The sequence below is a fragment of the Pygoscelis adeliae genome, unplaced genomic scaffold, assembly GCF_000699105.1.
Source record: "Pygoscelis adeliae isolate BGI_AS28 unplaced genomic scaffold, ASM69910v1 Scaffold233, whole genome shotgun sequence".
NCBI lineage: Eukaryota > Metazoa > Chordata > Aves > Sphenisciformes > Spheniscidae > Pygoscelis > Pygoscelis adeliae.
The window spans coordinates 1,416,450-1,439,548 of record NW_008824421.1 but is presented as its reverse complement, the minus strand read 5'-3'; the positions used below and the strand labels follow the sequence as shown (position 1 = coordinate 1,439,548).

The window sequence follows — 23,099 nt, the reverse complement described above, 5'->3', positions numbered from 1 at the left end:
TATGGTGGGAGAGAAGAAGAGGGGAAAGAATGAAAATTGTGTTGGCGTGAGCTAGGAAAACCAGCATTTGGGCAGCATCTATGCGTTTACCATAATTGGTGGCAAGATCTCTTAAGCCTTTTGGAAAAGTAAGAAAGAGAAGTAACTGTAGACTGTTCTTCATTCTGTACCGCTCATGTGCAAGCATCTTTGCGGAGTATGCTTGTGTGCTTCGTTATATAATTAGTAAATGAGGAATGGGTGGTGTGTTTTGTATTTGGACAGAAGTTCTTCTTTTACATTTTAGTCCCTTATAGGATTCAGAACAATGACTACTGTAATTACTTAGGGGGAGGTGTCCTCTCCATCCTTCTCCTTCCCCATAGCTTCCTTGTGATTTCTCCCTGCAGATTGAGAATTGCCCCCCCCCATATTGGATGTGGTACATAGAGCTCTTTCAGAAGTCTGTATCGAAAGCAGCCATTTATTCAAATTGAAAGCCAGTATTGATTGCTACTTCCCAGAAACTGCCTTTCCTAATTTTCTTTTCATAAATTATTGTGGAGCATGTTTGTGATCTCTGCAGAAGGAAAATATCGTATGCAGGTAGATTAGGTGAGGAAAAAATTGACAGGGAAAACCAGTTTCCTATAGATACTGGACTTAAATATGGAACAGTAGTGCCATGTCCTTTCCTGTCTCCATTGCAAAAGCACAAAGTTTTTGGTATGTGAAGGATGAAGATGCCCAACTCAGGTAATTGAAGTTCTTGAGTCCCTTACACAGTTTACTTTTTTTTTTAATGGCTGAACACTCCCATTAAAGCAGTGTTTTCACTCCATAACCTGATTTGAGCTCTGTGCTTTGTTGGTCATAACAAAGGGAGGATGGTCCTGAACATCCTTAAACCTGATGAGCATCCCAAGGCTGAGAAACTCCTACGTTAGACCTCCCATAAACAAAGTTGAAACCCCCATGAGGCAGCTGTTGGCAAGCTTGCCATTTCTTTAAAACCATGTCTGTTTAATGGGTTTGTGTGTGTTTGGGGGGGACTTAAAAGCCTTTTTTCCCAGAGAGAAGCCAAATGAGACCCAGAGGCAGATCCTTAGTTTTCTGAAATCCTTGGGAACTGGTTCCAGTGCAGTCGTTATAATCCAGCAATTGGCAAGCTAAACAGGAAGAACTTAAACCCTGGCTTGAATTTTGATGTGAGCCCCTCTGAAGCTCAGAATTATGAGTAGGAAGCATACACTCACTTGGAGTTCAAGCTCTGCTCTTCTCAAAACATGCTTCACCAATAAATCTAATTATTATTGCCTTGCAGTGAATCTCACAAACAATGTGCTTGGCTGCCTGGTCCACCCACGCTAAGTGAAAGAATATGTACGTTTTAATTATCAGATTATTTCAATGTTACACAAACACTGTTTCATATTAAATTTTTTTACAAACCAGTGACATCTGTATTCAATACTGAGTGGATGATATTTGTTCCCTGCCCATTAATGTCTGTAATTAATATCTTTAAGACACCTTGATGTCAGATGTCACGCCAGTCTCCCCTAAGTAAGGTCACTGTGGGAGTGGGATATTCTTTCTACTGTCATTCCTTGGCTAATATTTTCATCATCTATATATAATTTCTGCTGAGTAAAGTTTTCAAGGTGAAATTATATAGAACTCTTGAATTTTTAAAATGCAGCTGGGGAGAAAGGCTTCATGCCACACTGTTTCTAAAACCACTTCTGCTCCATATGTTTAATTGCAAGTTTTATAAACTTCTTTAAAGTGACATAACTTTGTAAATGTTTTAGAAGCAGTGTGGAAACTGTGGCTCTAGCTCTGTAAATGGATGTTCAGAAGCTCCTGAGTGCATGTGATAAAGTGACTCCACACGTGAGGTGTTTGGGTGTAGGCACAGGGTAGGATTTTCTGCTTTGCAGTATTCAGTAGTCACTGTTTTGCTGTTGCCTCCTAAACAGACTCAGGACAGACATGAGAAGCCCTCTGCAGTTTGAGGCTATTGGAGGCTGCAGGGTTGGCTTGTCCCGAGGACTGGCCTTACTCAATGGACAGGCTACAGACAGGGAGACAGGAGCAGAGTTCAAGAGGAATTGGCAAGGAGCCAGGCTGTATCACTTCTCTTCTGGTGTAGACCCTGGAAGGTCCTACAGTTGTGGCCCAAATTAGAATGGGCCTCTCACTGCTCTAGTTTGTGCTAGTGCTGGCCTGTTGGGCGGCTGTCGCCACGTCCCAGGTGCCTCCTGCTTTCCCTGCAGTGTCATGCTGCCGATGGGGAGCTGAGAAACCACCACCAGGTTTGTTTTCTATCTGTTTCTGAAAGCGTTGGCACTGGACTGTGTATGGTCTTTTACATACCTGGCCTTTTCAGTTCACTTTTGCAAGGTGAGATGACAAGGGTTGGGGGTTCTGCTGCAGATACACTGACCGGCAAGGTGCATGTTGTCCTGCTCTACTCCTTGGGTTTCTTTTGTCTGGAAACACCTGTGAGGCTGGAATATAGGCAGGAGGGCAGGAAGATGATGTGCTAGGCTAGGACCCTTATGGGGTTATGCTTGCATTTCCAACAGATCCAGCAGTGCTACTGGGAATACCAGCTGCCTGCAGTACAGGTAGTGTTCTGTGAGAGAGAGGAATAAAATGCCATGAAAACCTGAGACACTACTTGTTCTGAACAAGTAGATGCCAGGGAGGTTCATTCTGAGGGATGCCAGTCACCTTGTGACAGCAGAGCGCAGCGATGTGTTTCTTCCTGTACCTCAGGGTTGAATTACCCAAGTCTTTGTTTCTGAGAGGGGTGAGGTAATGGTTTAAGCTCTAGGACAAAGTTTATTGATTCCCATCTTTGCTCTGAGACAGGCCTCCTTCTGGCTTTAGGTAAATTGTGCATTTGCAATTGCATAAAATAGCAAGTATTTCCTTACTTTTATTGATGATAGCTGATGCTCTAGGTAGGTGGGAGCAGCCTGGAGAAAGTAGGGCATGGTGTTGCTCTTCTTGAGACCACACAGCAAGTACCTAAACTTTTCAAGCAGGAGGGTTTGCTCTCCGCTGCTGCAGAGCTCACATCTTTGGTTACAGAACCCATCTTTGCCTTAGCATGGGCAGGGCTACTGTACATCTGTTTTTCCCTGGCTCCCTTCCAAGCAAATTCCTATCCAGGCTTTTGAATCCCCTAGCAAGAAGTGGACCTTCAGTTCTGCGGAGAAAGGAGGCGGCAGGCGCAGCCCGCTTTGGTGTGGTGTGAGGGAGGGGAAGTGCTGATGGCCGGTGGGAGTACGAAGCTGCAGTGCAGGGCTGCCGGCTGCAGGGAATTGGAGCAGATGCCAGACCCAGCTGCCTGTGCTGGCGGGAGCTCTGGTGGGGGGAGCCCCTGGGGGTCAGGGTCAGGAGGAGATCGCCAGGGCCTGATAGGAATAGTGGTTAGTTTGGCTCTGCAAGCTTCTGTTGCTGCTCTCTTGTAACATGGAAAGGCCATGACTAATGTGCTTCTGAGAGGGAACGCTGAGTGAGAGAGGCCTGTGTGTCTTGGCACCGTGTGGAAAAGTTTGGGAGGAATGGGGCATGTAAGGAGAAATTCTGAGAGATGAAAACTTTCCCTTGAGCTCAAGGATGAGAGACTTTGGGGGGATCAGGGTCAGTAGTGAGGAGGGTTGGAAATGTGAAAGAAACTGTGGTGCAGGTCGGGTGGGCTAGGAGGCTGTGGCAGGGCAACTTCTGTCACCTCCTCATCGGCTGACCAGACCTTCTCACTAACATCTCAGACCAGAGCTTTCCTCATTCCCCTCTAAACCTTCTGCAATGTGGCGGCCATGAATATGTGCTGTAAAAAGCAATGTTTGTAGAGCACACTGAATCAAAAGGGCTATGTAACTGCTAATCTTAATAAACATCATTCATTAATGGTAACTGAACACAGAAAGACAGCAAGAGTTTTATGGGCTTTGTTTCTAAAACACAGTACTTGGACCACCCGCTGAACAGTGTATTGCCCAGTTGCCTGCTCCACCCTTTGCATGGTAGGATCCCAGTTGTATTCTTGTATGTCCTGGAACTGGGGAAGACACAAAACAATCTACAGAGCAGATTACTTTAGCTGCGCAAACCTCTCTTGAGTGGACTTGGCCTAAAATGTTAATGTACTGGAGGATAAGCTCTTTATGATCTTTTTCTGGCTTACTTGAAGATGGTTGTGTGCAAGGAAAACTGTAGCAGAATTCTTGTGAATTGGGAGGGCAGAGTTAAAATAACTAGTACGTTAATGGCTGAGGAAAACTGTTTCTTGTAAAGTGCCCAGCCAGGGCTGGTTCTTTGGCATGTTTCCTCTGAGCGTGGGAAAAGTGTGTGTTTTTGCATGTGCATGCATGCACACGTGTCTCTGTGTGGAGGTGATAATAAAGTTGCTAACTTGTTGCTGACATGTGATTTCTTCATAGTGCTGCTTTGTACATTTCGCTGAAATATCTTGCTTGAACTCTGTAACGGCATTGTCTAATCAGCCTTTTTTTTTTCCCTCCTCCTCTCTCCCTGTCTTCCTCCTCCAGTCAGCATATGCTGTGTCAGTGCTCAAAGAGTGTGCTAAACTACGACCTACAGACCCCACCGTTCCTCTTCTGGCTGCCAAGGTCTGCATTGGGTCACTGCACTGGGTAAGCAAGCTGATGCAGTTCTTATTACGTAATGGATCAGGTGCTGCAGTGACAGTGCCACAGTGTAGTTGCAGTGGGGAGAAAGGGAATCCCTGTTAAAAAATCATGCACACATGCATGCTTTTTTTTTTTTTAAAAAAAAAAGAAAATCCCAGCAAGAAATTTTGCGGTGAGTCACTGAAATGTATTTTGCTGGCACATTAAACAAAGGAGGAGGGGGGAAAGCTGTAACAGCCATTCTGGGGACTGCTTCTTCAACTGAGTTGAGTTGAATCAGCCACTCTTGTAGCCCCTGGAAGACAAAAGTTTAATTATTAAGTGGACTGTTAGACAGTTCAGGTCTGCTGGACGACTCGGTCCTTTGTTCTTCAAGTTGCTGTGTCAGTGTTTTCTGTTCTGGATGTGTTAATGTGTGCCCCAGAAGCAGAGTGGGAGTGGAGTATGTGCCTGTGAAATTCTGATTATCCCAAGGAGCAGAAACATCTGTCAGTCTTTTGCTGCTTAGTTTAAATAATTGAATGGCAGCCTGCTGTTTTCACCTGTCCTCACCACGAGGTGTCCCTGCAGTCAGTGAAGGATTATAATTGCTAATATAAGTAAAACAAAGATCCAAGAAAGCATGAAAGAAAATACCAGAAGAATCTGCCCAGATTTGGGGGAAAAGTTGTAGGGGCTAGATTTGCTGTTGTTGTGTCCCCCTACCCTCCACCTCCCCATCCTCTACATCCCTATCTGATTAAAGTTGGTATTCAGCTAAACTTAACTGAGTTCTATCAGTTTACACCACCATCAGCGAAGAGATCTGGATATGTATGTTTTTGAATGAACTATACACATGCATGCACAATGGTTAGACTTATATGTGAGTCAGCAAAAACTGGGAATTATCTTGTTCTAGGAAAAATGTTTCAGGTCTGAGGGCCTTGAGGGAATCCTTGCTGAACTACCCAACCTACCTCTGTTCCCTACAGTTTAACTCTCTTGTACCCTTAGCTCAGTATCTAAATTTTGAGTGCTGAAAATCATTTGGTGATACAAAATAACATTCACAGTGAATGTTATTTTATAGTAATGCAAATAAGTTGGTTTTTTTTTCTGATTCTTAGAGATACTAAAGCAATATGAAAGCCAGGCATTACAACTGTGTTGAACGCTCTTATTAGTATCTCTGATGAATTTTTCAAAGCAAGATCAACTTGTCATTAGTCTAAAATCAGCAAGTATATTAATAATTTTTACTCCGTAGGCTCTGAAGCTAGAGGAACTTCATGGGCTAAATTCCTGCATTCACTTGGAGCCGTAGTGGGGCACTGCAAGACCCTGACAGCTTCCCCTGGCAATTCTGCTGTCTCAATTGGTTTTGCGTCCTGGCAATCATTAAAACCCAGCAGAACACTTGTGTTAAATGTGAGGAAAATCTTTCTCTGAGATCAGGCTAATTTTTGTCTAGGAGCCTGAATTTTAGTATAGGAGACAAACTTGGGATCTCCATATTGCAAATAAATCTTTTACTCTTCTGCCTTCCTGCTCTGTGAAGACATAATCCAGCAAGAGAAAGGCACTGGAGCCATGAAGCCAATGAGGGAAGACACTCTGTGACCTGATACTTGAATGTGAAGGAATGTGAAGTTCGGGGGCAGCCTTGACTGCAATGACTATGAGGTAGTGAAGCTCAGGATCCTGGGAGAAGGCAGTAAGGCAAATAGCAGAATGGTCCAGACGTGCTTTGACTGACTTTCACCACTTCTAAACACAAATAGTGACTTCAAGAAGGCTGTCGTCTCTTGCGACTTGCTAAACATGTGACCTCTGCCATAACCAGCCTTTGGACAAAATTGAATTACAGTGAATGCGTGTTGTGAGACTCCATGCTAAAATCAAGATCCCTGGGATGTTCTTATGTTTAACAGGAGCAATGAAGTGTTAACGGAGGCACTCTACCAAACACTGGGTCACTGATGTGTGTTGAGGTGAAAGGACAATATTTCTGTACTGTGAGAGAAGAAATGGTGTAGAATCCCTTTTCTTTCATGTACTACCCTGGTGTTTACGCAGCTCTCGCTATTGAGGACTAAATTTCAAATGGTGCCATTAAAGTCTGCTGACTGTGATGGATGAGGAGTTGAATTTGAAATTATGAGCCCAAATTGACTCTGCCCATTTCCTGGCATAGCAGCATCTTCAGGATTTGTCCTTCTCATTGGTGCTTTCCCCAGCACCCCTTTGGATCTGCTAACACAGCTAGCATATAAAGAATACCTTGTTGTAGAGTCATTTAGAAAAGAAGGTGGGACTGTAATTCGGTCGCAGCTCTGTCCTCGGGCAATCCAGTATCTCCAGACTTCTCATACATGGCAGAGCTGATAAAGCAACAGCCTAACCCTAAAAAATAGGAAAAAGAAGGGAAAAATGAGCTGGTTCTGATTATTGCAAAGTAAGAGGGTTTTTTTTCCTCTACCTACTGCTTTTTCATTGTGTGAAACACTTTTCAGTGTTTTCAATCAGACCCTGGCTCAGAACTGGGGTGCAGTATGAAATACAAACATGGTTTCACAAGAGAGTAATTACAGGTTATCTGGAGTGCAACCTTATGTACTAAAACCAAATTAAAAATATTCCTCTCCCCTCTTCCTTTTACTCAGTGGCCTATGCTTTACCCTGATACCAAACTTGATGATGGTATAGTAGAGTTTTAATTAAGGGGAGTCAGAGGGAAATAAGAGCATCTTTTATGAAACTGAAATGATAGGTTCCCACATCTCATAGTCGAAGGATGCTTCTGATATTACTGGCAAACTCCTGTGCCTAATAAAGACCTTCCTGCTTAGCAGAGCTGTTTTTCTAAATGTCATCCTTACAGTAATTATTTGCATTTAAATTACACGGCAATCAAATCAGAATTGAATCATTTAAACTGGAAGTGAACAAGCTGATCAATGCCAGTATAAATAGAAAGGAGGATAGACGTGGCACGGGAACAGTCTAATGGACAAATATTAACAGTTATAAATACTCAAATAGATCTTGCTTTTCAGAACATATAAAATATGATTAATTTCTCAATTAGGAAATATATCTATGTACTTGATTGCTGGCTAGGCAGGAAAAGGGTGAAATCAGATCACCATTTATCCAAATGAAACAGCTAATTTATATGTCCTGCATCTGTCTACCATGTGGTTTTTGCAGTATTGTACTCAGTTTGTTTATGGTCCATGGACAAGCAGTACTTTAGTCTTATTTCAGTTACTAGCAATAAAAAAACCCCAAAACATTTATGCAGCTGGATAATTACAGAATGTCATGAGGCGCACAGAACAGTTTTTCTTTCCTGATCAATCTAGTGGTCACTTAACTCGTTTTGCTGGCTTTGTACATGGTTTTGCTGGCTTTGTACATGGTGTCTCAGCACACTTTAAGAACCAGGGAAAACAAAAAATTAATTGAAATGTACCATAGTGATTTACAACATTGAGGATGCTCAGATCACATCTATGAAACAATCTCTCAATGCAGATCAAATCAAAGTAAAAACATGCATACATTCATACTGTGCCATGCAAATTATTATATACCAGAGCCTGATGTGGAAAAGAACTAAACGCCCCCAGCTTCTGTTGTGACAGTATGACCAGATTATTAGCTGATGTAAGTTGGCACTACTCCACTGGTATATTACTGGCACCATGCTGGCTTGCATCAGCAGATGATCTGCCCCATCAACCACTAGCTTTTAGGATTGGGCCTGCAGTAAACAACTGAGTGATATAAGCAATGTTTTGGTTACCATTTTCAGAATTACAGGCTTTCACAAATTAAAAAAAAGAAAAAAAAAGCAGAGTGAACAGTAAATCAATACTTCATTAATTCTAAAGCTTATGCCAGTTGTCTTTGAGGACCAGAAAAGTTCCAAAGCTGGTGCACCTATATAGACCACACTTGTCTGGTCAGGATGTGGTTGGACCTGTACTTAATAAAGCTCATGAGATACAAAAGTTTTCAGCAAAGTTGGAACTTTTATACTGTATCTAGCCCATTACACAGGTGTTTAAATGTCTTTGTAGTGGGCTCAGAATTACTTCTGATGCATCATGCTGCCTAGCCTTCCAGTTTGCTGGGTTTTCAGCACAACAGTTTGCTGAACTCAGATGTGAATGATTCTAGCAAGTGAACAGAAAGCCCATTTGTGTCTAGCCAGCTGTCCTTTAGCTTTCCAGAATGCACTATGAAGTTTTTGACTACTGAAGTTCAAAGTATTGTTCTAAATTTTCATAGGAAAGTTGATGTAGCTTACAGTGGAATATGTCCATGCTGAGGTGGTCCTGCCTTGGTCCACTATAAATTCAGAGTTCCACTTACTAAAAGGCTTGCTGCAATTTCCTCTGTCACTCAGCCTTCCCTGGCATGGCCTCAGCTGAATGCTCACTTGCCTATTTTGGCAGTGACTTTGAGTTGCAGCGTGAGTTGTTGTTTTTAATATTTTAATAGTACGGTACTGTTAATTTTACTACTAATCTAGGTTCTCCAGGACCCTGTTATGGCAGGTGTTGTGAAAATACTAAAACCAGAACTTCTGCCTACAGACAAGTGTTAAATACTGACTTTCTTCATTTTAGGAGCCTTATTTAAAGGCATTTAGGGTTACTATGATGCTTTCTTGTGCCTTTTACTCCATTGATTTCAATGGAAGCATGTTGAAAACTTTGTAAATACACATAGAGACAAATGGACTGTAGTCCTAGGATAGGCTTGAATCTTCTAGGACTCTGGTCTGACAGAGAATAGGAAGACATGAGGCATGTTCTTACTATTTTGATTGCCCCACAGTTGATACAACAGAAATAATGTTGTTGTGCTAAACTTGTGTGGCACCAAATGATGCCAGTATTATGAGCTAGTATGGGCTTTTGGATGGACTTCACCCCATGGCAAAAGCTGCAGTGCAAGATGATGCTGTGCCTCTCAGACATTTCCCTCATTTCTTTTAACTCACCAATCCTAGTGTGCACAGTGAGGTGCTCTGCTCCAGCAATTTGCTGGGAAGACAGAGATTATGCCATCAGTCAGGGAAAGGGAGAAGAAAGTGGGGTCAGGCCAGGCCAGACCATGCATAGAGTCGTAAAAAGTGAGTAAGACATACCATGAGGTCAATACATCATGGTGTGGGGGGGGAGGTTGGCAGGATGTAGATTTAGAGCTGCATACTTCTGAGGTAACAGCTTATCATTCATTACTTTCACAGACCACTTAATCTGAGAGTGCTTCTCTCTCCTGTCCGTTGTTGACCCTGTCACTATAGATAATAAATGCTGTGCAAGTGCTTGTACCCAGTCGCCTAGGAGCCCTGGAGTCGCATGGAAATGCTTAGGTCTTACTGCAGTATGAATAATATTGAAAGATCAAATCTAGTCCCATTGTCGGAGTTATGCTGCCTCCTGAGCTCTAGAGGACTGACATCACTAGGGCGGGAGGCTACTGAGAAAGCAGTGAACAGTAAGGTCCTACTGGAGTTTTCTTCCATATTTTGAGACATTCTTGCTTACATCACAGCTACTGTTATTGGGGCAATCCCAAGGGTTTTAGACATCAAAAATGACCAAGAATTTTGCCTTCTATACATCTCCCTTGTGAACAAACCACTCTTGCTACAGTGGAGGAAAAGCCCAAGTATTCCTAAGTGCTGGGGGCTGAGCTTACATGCAGAGTAAGTTGGTGGGCTTAGCACTGGTGACACATGGAGAAAATGCTGACTAGACCAGCAATAGAAAGCACAGGATTTTTTTTTCCTGACATATGTAACATGATTTGCTTTGTATGCTGTAAACAGCTGTGGGACAAAACCTTTCATTATACTATGCCTTATTGGCCTCTTCCTTCTTACACATTTTTCCTCTTCTCATTCTCTTTTCCCAATATTTAATTTTTTCTCCTCTTTGAATTAGTCTCTATACCTACAACCCAGTATAGTTGGATTGACCTCTTCTTACCATTTACATTAGTTAATATTATGCATAATTTTGCATAGATGCCCTTTCCATAGTATTTGGGTCTCTTATGTGCTTGGGTACCGCTCAGTCTCACTGGTGTCCAAACTCCCATGCTTCACTAACCTTGTTTGCTGTGCTAAGTCCAGTGTCACTTGATGTGTTTCCTGCCTCTTCCCTTGCGCACTCCTCTTTTTTGGCGCAGTAAAGTGCCATTTCTGTGCTGCTGTACGTCATCAATTTGCTTGCCCTCAATTGTTCTAAATCCATGCTGGTGGGAACTGCAGCTCCCACTTACAGTCCTGGAGGGTGTTGATTCAGTGGGGTAGGGCTTGAGCTTTTCTAAAAACAAGCTGGGTGGCAGTTGGAAACCAGCTGGGTGGCGATAGGCCAGGGGACAGCACCTGCTGTTCCCCACTCCCTTGTTAATATGCCCTTGGGCTTGGCTCAAGCACACACCAAAACCTGCGGTCAAATAACAAGGGTGGCTGGAATCAGCCACTCTCTGTTTCAAGTAAAACATCCCTCAGGGTTACGCAGCTGACAACTGTTCCTTTTCCATCAATGATGGAGGGGGTGGAAAGGGGGGAAAAAAACCCAAACCCAATCCTACAGTATTACAATCTTACTGATGTCAGCTCACAGTTTGGCAGCCTGTCTCTTTCCAGGTGTGTGCTTGTTTCTGGTGTGGTGGAGAGGTTGCTTAGCTAGTGCTTCCAGGTGCCTCCTGACAGTTTATACAGCTTGAGTTCAAAATACAAAACGTTCCTTTTAGGTTCCTTTTAGGTTTTAGGTTGTTTTTCCTCCACGCCTGCTTTCTGAGCTTTCTTCCATGCAGGTCTCGAGGCAGGGAACCTCTCCCCACAACCTGTGGTGCAGCCCTTCTCTCCACCAGCTACTCAGTGCAAAGTATGCAGAAGAATGTAAGAACAGTAAGGGCCAAATTGGAGGTATATCTGTGTGGCTTTGAGACTTTGTTTTTTGCTTGCTTTTGGGAGAATAACAAGTAGTGATTCTAAGGAAACTGAATTCAAACTGTTACTGGCACTCTTGATGCCCAAAGAAATATCTTTTCCGTGGTGTTGGGAGCTGCTGTTGGCGCTGCTAGTGACCAGGTAACACCAGTATGCTGTGCATTTCCTAATCACAAAGTGATGCTGTGCCATGCCTGCTGTGGGGGAGGACATGGGGCATTCTGTGGCTTAGAGCTTACTAGCAAGGGCCTATAAGTTGCAACAAGAAGTTTTGATCCATGTTCCTTGCCCTTCCAATGCAGTGTTGTGTCACCTTAAGATTGGAGTCCTCCTCTGAAGTGAATGAACCATTTAGGTTCCCTTCATATTGAGGCTGGCCCCTGGCTGTGCAGTAGGAGTAGGAATGGACATCTTGATTCTCCTGATAAGCTTTCTGCCACTTAGCTCACTTCTGTGTACCTCAAGCTCACAACTTCTTGGAGTCCCATGGGGTGAGACTTCACATACCCAACACCCCATGGGGAGAGGAGAAAGGGGGAGCAGCTCCTGCTGCAGCTGGGAATGGTTGTATCTGGTGGGACTCCAGAGAGGTTGATGCCTCATTTGGAGGCCTTCCCCCCTCCCTTTCCCATTGCTACAGCATAGAGTGGAGACATCTCACATGCTTAAGGACCCCCCACAGACACAGCTTTATGGGCAGATCACAGCTCAGGCTCACTGGTCCCTCACTCAGGTGTATGGAGAGGGAGTTTTCATCCAGACTGCAATCTAGCAGTCCTTGCAATTTAGTTGGTAGCCCCAGGTATGCCCCAAGGGGGTTATTCCTGTTTCAGTTAGTAGTTTCCAGATTCATAGTTGACTAGGCAATCAGCAAGACTGATGCACCAGAGTTGAAACCTCACAGTGGGTGACATGAGTGAAAGGTTTGGCTTTTCACACTTGCCCAGAATGACTGAAGAGTAGGAGAATGGGAGAAGAGGGGGCAGAGCGCAGCCACACCAGGGCTGGCAGGGGAAGTGTCTGAGTGCTGTAAGAAGGAAAAGTAAACATTCTCATAAAAAACTTATTTTCAAAGCAGCCTTCAGCTGACCCAAGTTTGCATTCATGAGAATCTTTGTGACTGGTCAAAGTCCCATTAGTGTTTAGTATGAATAAATGTTTACAAGAATGTTTGTGCTAGAAGTGCTCTTTCAGCCATTTTGAAAAGCTGTGTTTTTAATTATTCATACAGTAGATTAATCTGACACAGGTGGCCCTGGATAACTGGCAGGCAAGAAAGTTGAATGGTGTGCTGCTGATTTATGCAGCGTAGGCCATCAGAGACTGGAAACACCATCAGGTGACCATTCAGAGAAACAATGGAGCAAAATCTGTCCAATTTTAAATGTCTCCATTTCAACTCCAAACGCTTCATTTAATCTCTTTTTTCATACGCTCTACTCACCCCTACCCTTGTTCGCTGGTCACTAGAATTCCTTGTATAGCTCTTTTCTTCGTCTAATGGAGACTTCTTGGACGAGAGTGTGTGCGGGGAGAAGAGGAGAAACAATGAAGAAAGAGAGTGGGAATATAGCTGTTTATGGTGGCAAAAGAGGTGCATAATTAATTTTCTGGCTGCAGAGATTTCATGTCTTACATAAAAGTTCCTGAGAGATGAAGAATTCGGTTATTGTTTCATGGGAAGGGTTTTTTTTGTTTGTTTTGGGTTTGGTTTTTTTTCTGTGTGGCAAGTCATGGGACATTTTCTTCTTCCATTGTCCTAGGCTCTGGTCCAGAACACACTTCAGTATGTGGCAGGGAAGTCAGTAGGGCTACTGACAGGATTAAGAAATCTCCTGGAACAAATCCGTCTTCCTTTAAACTCCGATCGCATCAGGGTCTCATCTGAGCATCATTGAAGTCAGTAGGACTATTTCCAGTGTTTTCAGTAGACTTTGGCTTATGCCGTTAAAGGCAGTCCTTGCAATTTAGTTGGTAGCCCCAGGTATGCCCCAAGGGAGTATTCCTGTTTCAGTTAGTAGCTTTTAGATTCATAGTTGACTAGGCAATCAGCAAGACTGTAATGCTTTCATAGTGCTTTCAGGGAAGAGTTTGATAAAATATACGTTGGTTATCGGGTTGACCTGAGGTTTCAGAAATTTGGGAATTATTGGTCTACGTCTAGTTTGAATTGTATGGCCTCAGGGAGCTGTACAAGTGAGGAAGAGACCCAGTCAGTAGAGATTGCTTCTTCACCTGCACTTTTCAGCCTTTCTTCATGCTTAATTAACAGTAAATCTTTTCTTATCTTTGATATCATCTAATAAATACCAGCCTCTTTGTTTATGATGCTGTTAGTTAATGTTGTCACGTGAATGTCTTCAAGTGATGTAACTAGGAGGCCCATTGACAGGATAGTATATCAAGTCAAGTAGATTCTGTTCATAGGTAGCATATCAACAGATCACTGCAGAAGGGAAGTTTCTGGTCTGCTGGTACATTTTGATTCCAGTTCATTACGGGTGACTCCTTTTAGATGTTAAAGAACTATGAGGTGCTGAAGTCTGACAAAGCTGAGTGTTAAGAGAGTGCGTTTCAGTTATGTCTGCAGTACTTGCATCTGAAACAGTTGGATTTCAAACAAAAATGTATTTCGTCAAAATTAAACAACGCCATCCCAGAAAGTCAGCTGTCATGTAATAAAAGTTTCCAAAAGGAGGATTTTTCGGATAGTGTAATGGTGTCTGGTTCTTGATTAGGGATGACTCTGATTATGGTTGACAGGATCTGCAGACTATCTTGTACAGAAATGAGGTCTTTTGTAGGCTCTGTGTCTTTCAAGCATTACTTACAGCTTTTGCCTTTATCTCTCCAACTTACACCTTTCCAGATATGTACAGTCTACAGGCCTTAGTCTTTTCTACTTATAATGGATGAGTGATGTTAATGAGAGTTTAGGGTTAGAAATGAGGAGCACTCTGTAATAAAATATTCAAATTATTTTTTGTTTAAGATTATCATTAACTCATATTTTAAAGATACTAAAGCTTTATATTTTCATTAGACTTAGATCTGTGTGTGGGTCAGCTGGAAAGGAAGGTTGGGGGAGCAGTCTGTGCTGTGGTAGAAGAGACCAACTTACGTATTTCACCATTTTGGAGGCTGATCCTGAAAGGTTGTGACTACGTTCTCTTCCCATTACAATCTGTAATATCAAATGTAATTTCAAGGAAATTGTGTCTTTGCGAAAGATGCAAAATGTGGCTAGTGCAGCATGAGCTGCTAAGGTAATGTGGTATTTCAGATCAAAATTTGTGTCCTGAATTTGCTGCCTCTTCTTGTGGCAGCAGAACTGCAAGCAGCAGCTGAACTCGGCTTGCAGTGAAGTGCTTTTTTGTTTTACTCTTGTAATGTTTTCAAAGGAAGTAAAATTTGCTAAGGCTTAAAAACATCGTAGAGCAAAACTAGATGGTCTTCCTGTGAAGGAAGAAACTTTTTAGACCTTCCAATGTACTGCTAGGATAGTAGAGAAGTAGTCAGTTGGTCCAACGTTTGTATTTATGGTTGCATGATTGAAGCGTGCCTGAAGGGAAATACAAAAATAAGATAGCGTCCTTCATTAACCTTAAACATCTGGAAATAATTTGGGGTGGATGCTTAAAACAAAACTTTTCTCAAAACTGTGCATGCACACCAAGGTCTGCTAATCTGACCTTCTACGTCCTCCTTTCTATGAGTGTTTACTGTGATCACTGAAAGCCCTTGTATGAATGGCTCTCAGATCACTTACAGGTAAGTTTAATGGGATAATCTTATTGAAGCAAGTATAGAGGAAATGCCTGTAAGTCTCAATCTACCTCTTTTGCAGCTGGAAGAAGGAGAATACTTTGCTAAAATGGTGATAGACCTGGGTGACGATGCTGGAGAGTCCCTAGCAAAGGGTTACCTGGCACTGGGCCTGACATACAGTCTTCAAGCTACTGATGGTGAGTTATCCTGCTCGTCAAGTATGTTGTATGGAGAGCATCTGTTCAAAGTCTTCATGCAAGCAATGGAAATTTATTAGAAACTCTGCTTTTAGTGCTGACTGGACATGAAAAACAAACAGATTGCAAGACAAATGGGGACTGTTCACTTGCTCGGAGAACTGTCTTCTGTGGTAATAAAAGTGAATTTTTTAGGTAAAGGAAGAAATGCAAATCATTACTTAAGAGATGATAATCTGACTGTAGCCAACAGTGTGCTTGGTGTGCTTTACTTCAATATTTGTAATACATTTCTTTCATTAGTTGTTCATTTGTTGTTTACACAACAAAAATTCAAACTTCCCATGTATTTTCATATTTTTGTCACCCACTCGTAAATCACATAAAGAAATACAATCCAAGAACTGGAGTCAGAAATGCCTGACTTCAGTTCCCGGTGTGATACTGATTCCCCACAGAGATTCAACCTCTTTGTGATGTCGTTTCTTTCTCTGCTTAGAAGTAAACGATAAAAATATCTACCTCACTGGTACATGTGGATGTTGACTAGATACGGACTACTGAATGTAAGAAGTATTTTATTTTAATGCTGCTTGCTTGGGTTTTGAATGACTGGACAAATGGGCTCCTGCAGATTTGGTGCTTGGTAGCCAGAAGGGCTTGAAGTCCCAGTGTTTGGGAGAGTTCTAGCTCTGACCTTCATCAAGCTCACAGGTGGGAACAGTCTTTGTTTCTTCTATGACTTCTAACATAGGTAGAAGGCTTTCTAACATAGTTTCTTTGAATAATGACTGAGCTAGTGTGTTTCCTAATCAATTTGGCAGTCCTGCCTATATGCAAGCAATGGCTTTTCTGTCACATGGGTCCCATAGAAACAAATCAACTTCTTCCAGCAAATGAGCCTGAAACAAAGCTAAAATGACTGTATGGTATCACAGAAGTATGCTGGCCTTGCAGGTTACACCAGAATTCTGCAAGGCATGTATATGAGGAAGTGGCTTGTGCTCTTCAGTAGTGCAAGTCAGTGTATTTTTTCAGCTAGCCATATCTGATCAGCTGTTCTGAGAACTGTTTTCCAACATGAAGGCTAACAGGCACTGTAACTCTCTTCAGTTCTACATTTCTCTGCCTCAGAATAGCTCCCCCTAGAAAGTTTGTGTCAAGAAATATATGTCCTTCCTAGCCTGAACTTTCTCATATATATATTTATTTTTAAGTTCATTAAACATTGAGTTCTGCTTAACAGCCTAGCTTTTTAGGGTGTTTTGCCTAGATTCTGTTTAAACTGTCCCTAAAGCTATACAAGATCCCAGAGACTATTTTCAGAGATAGGTTTTCTATGTTAGCCCATTACGATCTATTTGTTATCGTCAGTATGGAAAGAAGGTGGTTTCTAAAGAATGGAGTTGTAGAGGCACATGCTGTACTCTGGCTCTAAAAATACTTTTGTGCAGCAAAACGCGAGTTGGAAACTCTTCTTCTGGAAGAGGAGTCTTCTCTGAGTTTTCAAGAGATTAGTTCAGATGTTGTAATAATTGTCCTTTTCAATGTAAAAGAAACAGTCTTCACAACAACTGCCTTGGATTTTGTTTTTTTCCAGATTAGCATCTGATCTATGTTGCAAAACAGTGGAATATCTGCCTTCTCCTCATATCTCTAGCCTTTAAGTCAATAGGGCCAGTCATTCAGTTATTTGAGGGAAATCTGAAGAGTATATTTCCATCTTTCAGGTTATATTTTGATAAAATGGATTAAGTCCTTCAAAAGCATACTTATGATGATCATGAATATGGAACAGCATTTTATGAGAAAATGTCAAATTTGCACTAACAAGACATTTTTCATTAGCATCGTTAAAAAATAGCTTATGACAGTGAGGAAGCAAGAGTAGAACATGCTGAAAGGAAGATAGCAACTCCCCTATATAATCCTGCCTCATACTGTCAGTGTTGTTTATCATTGTGTTTATACCAGTTCATAGTGACATGCAGACACACAGTCAAACATGCAGACACACAGTCAAACATATATATATATATATATATATATATATATATATATATATATATATATATATATATATATATATATATATATATATATATATATGATTTCCATAACTTTCCACTTGAGCTGAGTTTCAACGAGTCAGCATTTTCAATGGTAGCTGAGTGTTTCAGAGACATTTGACCAGTTGCCTTATAAAGCTTACAACATTATATCAAGATGCCTTCCATCCAAGGTTAGGCTTTCTTATTTAACATATCCTTTTAGTAAGTATTTCTTCTCCTGTGTGACAAAGGCAGCAAGGAGCTGTATTAAAGCCTTTTCTTTGTGACCTGCAAAAAGCACTTGCTAAAAAGCGGAGTCAGAAGAGAGAATCCTACTGAATGACAATTCAAAGAACTTGTGGGAGCATTTGATAAAAAGTCACTTTACAACTAATAGATTTACTCCTGGATGAAATAAGACTTCCTGAAACTTATGCTGGGTAGCAGTATGTGTTGCTTCCTTGTTCTTAATGTCTAATTACATGTTTCTTGAAATAAGTCTCATTGAAGTAGCTGAAAGATGTGTCCTCAGAGGAAGTCATTGCCACTTTTGCCTCACTCTTAGAAGCACAAATCTCTTGTTCGTACAGAATGTCTATCTATTGCTATGCTAAACTTTCTGCAGATCTGTTCCCAATGGGTCAATGTCAACAGCAAACCTTTCTCTTCCTCTTGTAGTTCCAGTTTTGACATAAGCTGTATTGTCAACATTGCCTCCCTTAGGTCTGGTGAAGAATCCATTGAAGACAGGGGAAGGTGAGATGAATTTAACAAAGGCTAAAGAGGAAAGACCAGGTTGAGAATGCATTGTGAAATACAAGTGCTTTTTGTATCTAACATCACCACCTCACATCTTGTGAAATCTTTGTAGGTTTAACAGACCCTCACTCTTTTCAGAGACAAGAGAGCATGCTGTATCTCTCTTTTCATTTACAATTTTGATATAAGGCCATGGATCAGGGACTGAATTGGAAACTTTTTCTATCAGCCCTTGTGGATTTTATCCATAATCAGTATACTGACAGCACTGGTTAATGTTTAAGAAAGAAAAAAAATTCAGTCATTGCTTATTAGTGAACAAACCCATCATTTTTGCTTCTGGAGAGAACAGTCAACACATGCAACCTTATATATTATTAAGTATAATTCTGGGTGCTAAAACAGTACACCTTGCCATATTAGGTGTCTTAACACAAGGGAGTGTTTTTTGAAACCCATTGATATGTGCAAAAGGGTGCATGCACATTGGTGTTTTAGTTTGGATCAGAAATGTATTTTTGAAGTCCATCTCTCCATCATCCCCACTTCTTATGTTGCGATGCACATAATGGAACAGTTTTGCACAACATAGACTGAATTCTTTCCCATAAAACTAATGTGCTACATAAATAGACCTGATTATGCTGCAGCTGCTAATGGGTGTTCAGTCCGTGGGACAAGACTAGAACTAGACCCCTGTCCCTGTGTTTGTAGTGTTGATGCTGATCCTCAGCATTAAGTGTTTCACTCCATGCATTCACACCTACTGTGCTGCACCTGCTTACTAACACAGAACTTGCCCTCCTCTGTTTTCAAATGTGACTTTAGAGCTTCGTATTTAGGTACCAAAATGTTGCTGAGGATCCTGTTGACTTTTGGTAAGGCTTAAGCTCCTTTAAAAACCCAGAGTGCTTTAGAAAATAAATCCTGGGCTCCTGAGGTGGCATTTGCAAAAGTACTGTGTCTTACAGGAATAACTGCTGAAGTTTCAGAAACTTAAACTCCTCTGGCTCTCTGCCTTACTGTGGTCAGACTGCTTTGCAGCTTATTTTAATCTAAGTAATAAGTCATAACTGTGTTTTAGTTCGTAGAATTGCAGCAGCCATGCTCGCAGTGGGTAAAGTTGGGTAGAGGCTGAAGAATTCATTAGTGCTGTCAACCTCAGAAGAATGGAGCACAACTTCTAGAAGTGTAGTCAGACCCAGCTAATTCTGTCTCCTTGGTGCAAGCTTTTTTTTGTCTGAAGTGAGAGCTTTTCAGTGATACAAGCAGGTTGCAGTGATGGTGACTTCTTTGAATAATTCCGGGGCTAGGGCATCCATAACATCTCTGGGCAACCTGTTCCAGTGCCTCACCACCTTCATAGTGAAGAATTTCTTCCTTATATCTAATCTAAATCCTCTCTCTTTCAGTTTAAAACCATTACCCCTTGTCCTATCACTACAGGCCCTGGTAAAAAAACCTCTCTGTCTTTCTGACAAGCCGCCTTTAAGTATTGAAAGGCTACAATAAGGTCTCCCCAGAGCCTTCTCCTCTCCAGGCTGAACAACCCCAACTCTCTCAGCCTTTCTCCATAGGAGAGTTGTTCCATATCCCTCTAACCGTTTTCGTGGCCCTCCTCTGGACCCACTCGAACAGGTCCATGTCAGTCTTGTACTGGGGGCCCCAGAGCTGAACCCAGTACTGCAGGTAGGGTCTCCTGAGAGCAGAGGGGAAAAATCACCTCCCTTGACCTGATGGCCAAGCTTCTTCTTATGCATCCCTCCCAAAATCACTTTTTATTGCCTTTTTTTCTAATTTATCTCCTTTAGCTGTAAAGGCCCTGTAAATGGCATGGTTAACTCGCAGCATCAGTGCTCAATATTGTCAAACACGAATGTCAACGTGTTTATCCAAGGCAGACACAAATCTAGAGTCAGACAACCAGTTTTCCAACTTAGTTGTAGCTGAAGATGCAGTTCATATTGTGGGAAGTGGGACTCAACATGCTGTTTCCCAGTAGCGCACAGGCAAAGCTGACTAGTTGTAATCACTTCATTTCCATAACCTATTTTGTGCTCAGAATTTCTGACTACAAGCTGAACATCACTCAAATGTCTTACCAGGTGGAACCTAAAAGTTCTCCTAGCTTTTCCATTTGATGGTTATTTGGGGGGGCAAATAGTAACATTTCTTTCAGTCTTCCTCATTGTGTGGCATCTCCAGAGCTGCTCTGTAACTTACATAAGGAATCTTGTAGTTTCCATGAGAAACAGAATCTGATATATTTTTCTGGATGAATGTTTATAGCTATGATCAAATCCTTTCCAGTGTCTCCTCAAGCATTTTTGTTTACATCAATCTTGAATATTTTGATTTTTTTCTAAATTTTCCTCCTCTGTTACCTTTTTCCAGTATTTGACAGTGGATCTGAATACTCAATTTAAGACTATTGAGAGTGAAGTATTTCCAGCTACTTCTAATAAATGCTGCATTTTGCATGAAAGTCCACGTCTTCAAATTTATTCTTTAAACTGCAATTTTTTGTGTTCAGTTTTTACTACTTGGAGTAGATTTTGTGGCATAAGCAATTTTTAATCTTTGTGATTTGGGAAATCCTGAAGATTGCTGTTCCTCCCAAATGAACCTGGTGTTTTGAAGAACTGTTGGAAAATGTGGGAATAAAGAAGGTCTGATCACTATAACTACTTTGGAAAAATAGATTATTTTCAAAGTTTCACTCGCTAGTGTGTTGCAGAATCCAAAGAATCTGATTACCTTTGTATGTCTTGTAGAAGACAACTCTTTCCTCTTAATAACTCTTAAGAATACTTGAATTTTATCTGGTTTTGTTGCTTAAGTGTATACTACTTACGAACTTTCTGTTCTGGAACTTACACTGACTTGATGTATGAAGTCAAATATTTTCATAGGTGGATGTTTGCTGATGGATTAACTACTCATAGCTTCTTTGTGCTGTTGATCAGTAGCTCTAAAATTCAGGATAGGCAGAACAAGAAACAACTGCTATGCAAAATCTGAAAACTAAGAACCAGAACAAGACAGCCAATGTACTTCTGAAAATTATCGCTAGCTTTCCAGATATTTTGGGTCTAAGGAAGCTGTGCTTCTCTAAGCTCTTCCTCCATTCCCCTTGCTCTTGATGATGATGATGATATCTTATGATACCCTGGCATAACAAGAACTTGATTCTTCTCCTTTTATGGTTTTGTCTAGGAATTAATTCACACATCGAGAAGTGAGTGTAGTGGGCAGGATCCTTTAGTCAAGCAATTAGAGGCACCAAGGAGGGCATTAGTGGCTAATGCCACACCTGAAGTAGCCTGAAAGTCTGTTGTGGTCTCAGGGGAGGTGGTGTGTTGTCAAGGGTTTTGTCATAGAGCTGTAAATTTGGCTCCTGGTGTTCCCTGTTCAACCTGCAACACCCTCCTACATGAAGATGGTGGTGGAGACGGTCTGTATCTGAGTCAGAATATGCTGTTAGTTACTGCTTTTAGCATATACACCAGCCTGGCAGAGGGCCTGTTATGCTTTTAGTATCTAGTTAGCGTATGTCCCCTTCTCTCCCAGTGGCATATGTAAATTAAAAAATGCTTCAGCAATTCAGACAAGGGAGTTGGAAGAGTCTTTAATGAAAATGAAATTGAGAATTGAGAATTCAGGTTAAAATACTGATTTTGTGCTGTTCTTTAAAAATAAAATGGCATGTTTACCAGCCATGAACATACGCACCACCAGATTTCCACAGTTTTTATGATCCCAGTTTGAAATACTCTGTGGATGTGTAACTATTTATTTAGTCTGAAACATTGAATTCAACTCCTAAATGGCATTCTATCTTGTCCTACAGCTACTCTGAAGGGCACTCAGGATGAATTAAACAAGAAAGCACTTCAGACTTTGGAGAGGTGAGTAGGAATCTTGCGGATACTTGCCTTGTATTTCTTTGTTTTTAATGTTGTTTTTTTTCTTCTGTATAAGGCTTCCTTGCCTGAAAGTTTAAAAAACTGTTCAGTAGATTTCAGCAATAGTCTGTCAAAAACATTCCTGTGATGGCTAAATGCAGTGATTGTTTGGTTGAATATCCAAGATAAGAGTACCTGTTCTGGCACTGAACAGAAATAACCTTAGCCCCAAATTAGCTGCAGTGAGATCTACAGTGCTGGGACATGCAGCTTCCTTACATGATGCCAGCAGGCAAATGTGGAAAGCTAGTTTTGTCTCCGTTCCTCTGTGAAGCAGGCTTAAACTCCTATTCCCCTCATGGTGGAAAGTACCTTCACCAACAGGGTGTAGGCTGCTATGGGGTGACCTGGCATCAGTGCACTTACCGGGGAGGGGATGATTGCTGTCCTAATGAGTGTTTACGTGAGCTGTTGTACAAAAAGGGGGCTACGGAGCTAGTGGTACAAAACAGTCACCGCTCACCTGTTCTTCACCACTGTATTTTTTGGGGGAGCCTGATCGTAGAATCATAGAATAGTTTGGGTTGGAAGGGACCTCTAAAGGTCACCTAGTCCAAGCCCCCTGCCAGGGGCAAAGACATCTTCAACTAGATCACGTTGCTCAGAGCCCCGTCCAGCCTGACCTTGAACGTTGCCAGGGATGGGGCATCCACCACCTCTCTGGGCAACCTGTGCCAGTGCTTCATCACCCTCAGCGTAAAAAATTCCTTCCTTATATCTAGTCTCAATCTACCCCCCTTTAGTTGAAAGCC

General features: G+C 41.7%; 1 protein-coding gene across 1 annotated transcript in view; it reads left to right on the top strand.

Moving 5' to 3' along the window:
• TTC7A (tetratricopeptide repeat domain 7A) overlaps positions 1 to 23,099 on the top strand; it is a 179,482-nt gene that overhangs the window by 54,745 nt on the left and 101,638 nt on the right. The window contains exons 10-13 of the mRNA XM_009320910.1: positions 4,545 to 4,649; positions 15,455 to 15,572; positions 18,347 to 18,379; positions 22,233 to 22,290. Of these exons, the coding sequence (XP_009319185.1) occupies positions 4,545 to 4,649; positions 15,455 to 15,572; positions 18,347 to 18,379; positions 22,233 to 22,290 (314 nt within the window). The remainder of the gene's footprint in view (positions 1 to 4,544; positions 4,650 to 15,454; positions 15,573 to 18,346; positions 18,380 to 22,232; positions 22,291 to 23,099) is intronic.